The sequence below is a fragment of the Molothrus aeneus genome, chromosome 14, assembly GCF_037042795.1.
Source record: "Molothrus aeneus isolate 106 chromosome 14, BPBGC_Maene_1.0, whole genome shotgun sequence".
Classification (NCBI taxonomy): domain Eukaryota; kingdom Metazoa; phylum Chordata; class Aves; order Passeriformes; family Icteridae; genus Molothrus; species Molothrus aeneus.
In genome coordinates, this window is record NC_089659.1 from 12685070 (window position 1) to 12691069 (window position 6000).

Here is a 6000-nt window from a genome sequence, read left to right on the forward strand (position 1 = left end):
ACCTACTATCTACAGGCTATCAAGAGTCAGGTTTCACAAACCAGCTATGTAGACATCAGGTCTATGAAAGCACTGACCTCTCCAGCAACAGCAAGATTGCATCTCAGCACTGCCAGGAGCTTTGCCACACACACATCACAGGGCTGGAGGAGCAGCAGCCACTGAGGAACACTCAGGTACAAAGCAGCACCAAAGGGCCACAGATTATGAAAAGCTTCCACACAGATTTATAGCAGTAGTCTGTGTTTATACCTCTAACACCAAAGCGACATAAAAGGAAACAAGTTCTCTATGTCCCACACCACAAATAACCCATTTTACACCTCTTATCAAGCAAGCAGTGAGTTGGCCAGCTGTGCACTTCTTTAAGAAATGCCTAGGTACTTCAGCAAGATATAACCTGCTATTTATGCATACTCTAATTAGGTCCTAAACATCTTCTAAATAGGTATTAAAGTGAACTCCTGGGTAATTATGGTGAAGGAGCAGCCTTTTAATGCCACTGAAATAGCAATGATACAGATAAAACGCCTGCTGGAATGGGCATTTCCTTGAAAGAAAAAAGTTTGCATACCTGCTGCTCCAGAAGAAAATAACGTGGCTAAAAAATCCATGTGAGATGCTATAAAACCCCAAATGACTCCCATGGCCTTCCAGTGAGGATGAGTTTCACTTGATGTCACATAGCTCAGTGCAGGGACACATTTGCCTGCACCACACAGCTGCTTCTTCTACTTTACAATCCAAGGCCAACATTCTGTAGGATCAGTAATCCCCAACAGCAAAGAAATCACTACACTTACAGAAACAAATGTGCCACAGCTTTTAGGACACCTTTTCACAAAGATGCTAGGAAGTTTCTGTCTGCACTGTGATCTAAAGCAACTTGCTAAGAGAATGTGAGAATAAAGCATAATCTATCAAATCAGTACAAAAATCTAACAAAGAAGCTGATGCACTTCAGACATGAACAACCATGTGTCCACACATCATTCCATCAGCATTGATGTGTCCACACGTGATGCCATTCAGCCCACTGAAGCCTCCCCAAGCTGTCCTCCACCACTTAAGTGAGCAGAGAGGTGGCACCAAGCAGAAATCACCAGTTTCCACCATCATCCCAGTGGGATCCTTGGCCAAGCACATGGCTCATTCCCTCACACACATTTATCGTGTTCCCACCGATAGCCAGGCGCCCAGGTAACGGCCTGTCCAAACCACTCACTCTCCTGATGGAAAACACGCCACTTATCACCTGAAACACCGTCTGAAATCAAAGCTTTGGCAAGTGACCCTGTTCTAGACACAATACACACCACAGACCTCTCACCCCCGTGCCAGACCTCAGCCTCCAGCTTTATCACCTGGCCCATGGGACTGCAGTGCCCTGTGCTGATGCCACAGGTGAAGTTCTCTGCTCTGAGAGAGCTCAACACCAGGGACTGGTGGTTAGATCTGCCTGCACCAGCTGAGCAGCAAGGGGGGAGATCCGGAGCCTCTAAACACAACCCACGCCAAAACCACGTGAATTCACAGGGGGAACGTGAAACTGCAGCAGGTGTAGCACCCCACTCCAGGTTTAATTTTAAATTCAGCCACACTTGAGGTACACCACACTTTAAAGCTGTACACAGCACGCCTCCTTTTAAAGACTTCCACCACCTGAAATACCCTGCACAGCAGGATTACATTTAAAACAACTTTGCAGGACCTGTTGCTTTCCAAGCAAGGCCAGACACAGACTCCCTGCGCCCCTGGAACAGCAACATAACCCAGGCGATACTTTCAGCATGTCACTGCAGAAAGCCCTTCTTTTGTCAAATAATCTTACCTTGCTCATCACTTTTCTCAAACACACAACAGCTTTAGAGCTTCAAATGGAAGCCCTGTCAGCATGATCTACTCCTGACATTCTCCAAAGCTCACCAAGTCATCTTAAACAATAATATATAAAATAAGGATTAGGTCAAACCTTCCCAATACTGGACTTAAGGGGAAGTCTGCTCACATTCTGATCCTACACTGATGAGGGCTGGACTCAAATGCAAGACTATTTATTAGAGACCATTTTACAAAGCAGGCAGAGTGAAGGGGCGAGAGTATTTTAACTGCAACCAGTCAGACGTTTCTCATTAAAATATTTCTTGGAGAAGTAAACGGGCCTGCAATTTTATTCAAACAGATGTAGGCTAAATGCATATCATTACTCTGACAATACAAAAGCACAAGCGACTGAAATGATTTTAATTTTGTCAGTGAAAAGGATAATGTATGCATATCTGGAGGGCACACCAATGGTAAAGATTACCCCCAGCTTCTATCTGAGCCGTCTAAAGGTATTTACTTGGGGTCTGTCTGTGTTGTGACAGTGTCCCAGACCGAAATGAATGCCTCCAACACTCCACATTTTTGAGCCATTCAGTCATGCATTTTTGTTATTGTTGAAAGTAGTGCGAAATTGCAGTGCATGAGCTGGAGTCCTTGGTGGTCTCCGAGGATTCCAGCTAAAAAGGCACTTCCTTTGTTCCGCGGAGAATGCGGTCCAGTAGGTCATTCAGAAGGGGAAATAAAAGCAGCGGCCCTGGGAGGGAGATGAAGGATGAAACAAAAAGAATAAAATGTTTTGGGTGTGAGCACATTAGCTACCATTTCCTACTGCTGCCGGCTGCGAGCACTCCTGTCCCCGGGATGCGCAAGTACCTCGGGACGAAGGTTGAGGGAAGAAAGAAAGAAAAAGGAAGGGGGAAAGAAAAAAAAAAAAAAAAGAAAAAAAAAAAAAAAAGGAGCCATGTCTCAGTCCCTCCGCTAGCAGCCGCCGGGCACCGGGGCGGGACGGGCCCGCTCCCCGCCGGGGCGAGCGGCGACCCGAGGGCCCGAGGGCAGGAGCGCCCGCGCCGCCGCCGAGCCGGGAGCGGGGCCGGCAACAGGCGCGGTCCCGCCCGGCACGGCCTGGCACGGGGGGCGGGCAGCCGGGACCGCGCCGGGACCCTCCGCGCGGGATGGGCGCCGAGCTCCGCGGAGCCGACCCGAGCCGGGCAGCGCGCCCCGAGCCGAGCTCCGGGCCCCGCGCCGGGGGGAGCCGGGCGCGCACCTCGCGCTCCGCGGGGCCGGGCCGAGCGCGCACAAAGGCGGCGGCGAGGATCGCGACTCACCGCTGATCTCGTGGCTGGGCGCCTCGCTCTGGCTGAAGCCCTTGGCGGCGTAGAGCCTCCGCACTTCGGAGCAACTTTTGGCGCGGGGCTCGGCGGCCAGCAGCAGCGGCAGGCTGAGGGCGGCCAGCGCGCACAGGAGGGGCGGCAGGCAGCCGCGCCGCCGCGGCATGGTGCGGGCGGGCAGGGGCCGCCGCGGCCGGGCGAGCGCGCCCCGAGGCTGGAGCCGGCGCTCCGCCGAGCCTGCCCCGTCGCGCCCCGCAGCAGCCGCGCCCGCTGCCCTGCGCCCCGCTCCGCTGCGGCTCCGCTCCGCTGGCCCGGCGTGCGGCGGCGCTCCGCGAACTTGGCCCGGCAGGAAGCACATGGGGTGGTGGTGGAGGAGGAGGAGGAGGTGGAGGGAGGCGGGGAGGGCGGCAGCCAAGCAGGATCGCGCAGGGCCGGGACAAGCCTCTGCAGCCCCCGGGAAAATCAGGAGCTGGGATCCGCCCGCCCAGCGAGGCGGAGCGGAGCCCGGGGCTGCCCGGCCCCGCGCGGGCGCTCCCTCCCGCGGAGAGCCCCGGCGCTGCCCCGCGCGGGAACCCCCGCCCGCAGCCGGGCTGGCAGCGCCCGGCCCCAGGAGCTCCCGCCTGGCACCCGCGCTCCCGCCCAGGCCAGCTCCGAAGTGCCCCGCGAGGGAAGGAGAGGGATTCCCTGTGTGCTGTGCTCTGCCTCCTGAACTGGAGCTGTAGATGGTTCAGCTCTGCCCCAGGTTTAATAGGTTCACTACGCTGATGAATTTTGACATCGCTGTGACAGGTCTGAACTATGTGCATGAAAGACTTGTCAAAACCGACATTTTTCCACCAATCTTCTGTTTCCAAGAGTTTAGCAGGGCAAAGGCCTCAGGAACACTGACATCAAGGTGCTCCAGTCACTCTCCTTCATACCCCAGCCCAGCACACAGACACAGGCAGAGATGTAAAGCCCTGCTGAACCCTTGGACCAGAGTCCAACAGTTGCTCCTTGCTTCAGTTTACTGAAAAATCACAGACACAGTATTGCAAGAATGACAGGACCGGTCATAATTTCCGGAAGCTGCAATGTTGTCTGCTCAACCCTTGCTCCCTGTCTGTCATGGTGAGGTCTCCATGTCCTTGTCCCCTGGGTGTGGGTGCTGCATGGGGAGCTCTGTCCTGCTGCAGTGTCTGTGCTCAGTGCTGTGTCTCAGCACAGATCCATTTGCCCCAGGACAGTGTAATGGCCTGGTGATAGCATCATTTAAGAAAAATAAAAGTGCACCATTTACAATACAGTGCTCCTCTGTGAGCTTCATTTCTCTCATTGCCACAGTGGGGAAGGAAAGGCTGAAACAACACAAAGAAAGTTGCCAGCTTCACCCCCTTGCTCCCAAGCTTTTGCTACCAAAAGTCCGGGTGGATCGGGAGGGAAAAGTTCCTCTCTTTATTTCCCCTGTGTGAGCAAAGCACAGCCATGCTGTCCTGCCAGGCACTTCTCCTAGGAGTGAGATGCTCATCCAGGTCTGAGCTTTCCAGCGGCAACACTGGCAGCTCACCACAGCCTTGGGGCAGCACAGGCTGCTGCAGTCACAAATCACACCAAAAACAGGGGAAAACCACATTACCACAGCCCAGTCTGCATCAGCCACAATGGAGAGCCTCGTGCTGCAGCAGGGCTTCCCTCTGCCTCTGGGTGCAGGGAGCATCCCCTGGCTGCACAGAAAATGGGCCCCACCATGCCCAGGGCAAATTAAAAAAAAAAAGGAATTTGCTTTATCATGGTTTAAAAAGTCTCCACCAGCCATCCTGATGGAAGGGGGTGTAGGGATCTCAGTCATCCTGCCATCCACTGGGGCCACTCTCACTAAGCTGGTGAGACAAGCCAGGCCAGAAGTTCTCATGAAGTTATAAAGTGTCCTGAGAGAGAATAATCCTCTAGGATCTGGCCCTGCAATGTATGACTGAGTTCTGGTTTTCAAAGCACTACCTCACCCTCCCAGCCTTTATTTGAAGAGACAATGTGAATTTTAAAGAGAACTCAGCAGGGAGCACTGCATTTTTTATTCCAAAGTGAGAGAGAAAACGAGAGTGAGAAAGTCTGTGGGGTTAGAGACAGCTTGCCATTTGTTGTTTCTCATAATCCCATACCTCGGTGGGATTTAAGAAACCTCCTGAAAAACATGGAGGGTTTTGTCAAATACTTGCTCAAGTAGTTAAATCAAAGGCTGAAGCAAAACAATGGAACTGCCTGAAAATTTTCATGAAAAACTCTTTTTCTTTTTTTTCTTTTTTAAGGAATGGAAAAGTAGCCTCTCTCAAAAGAGAATTTTTTTCTCTGAGTTTTTTGCTTTCTCCAGCATTTTTGCACATCTGGCAGACCCTCCCCAGCCCCCTCACCCCAAATTGCTCGCGCAATTTCCCTTTCCCAGGAGAAAAAAGATGGAGAAAAGCAGAGGAAAAAAACTCATGGTTTAGTTTTTAAAAGACTGAAAACTCCTGACTTTGCATGTCCCCAAAACTCTTTTCTCTCCATTAGGATTCCTGTCCCCAGACTCTGTGTTTCTTTTCCAGCCCTATCTCAAGGCCTGCTGTGGTGGCAAAGGATGCTCCTCCATCCTGGGTTCACGTCCCCATCTCCCCTACCTGGCAGAGAGTGCTGCCTGCTAAACTTCCAAAGCTGTTTCATCTCCACCTGCTCACACTCAGCTGTGAGTCTCCTCTCTTATCTGGGGGGATCCCAAAAAGTTGCAGCCCTGCCAGCTTTTCATAGAGAAGGAAGGGCAGGGAAGCAGAAGCCAGAGAAGATACGTTTCTCCACAGTTTCTTTTTACCTTCCTCCCATGTACTGCCTCTCC

General features: G+C 52.4%; 1 protein-coding gene across 1 annotated transcript in view; it reads right to left on the minus strand.

Moving 5' to 3' along the window:
* Positions 1-3513, minus strand: part of GPC4 (glypican 4) — a 67478-nt gene extending 63965 nt beyond the window's left edge. Inside the window, exon 1 of the mRNA XM_066559368.1 lies at positions 3153-3513. Coding sequence (XP_066415465.1) covers positions 3153-3513 — 361 coding nt within the window. The remainder of the gene's footprint in view (positions 1-3152) is intronic.
* Positions 3514-6000: the final 2487 nt, after the last annotated feature.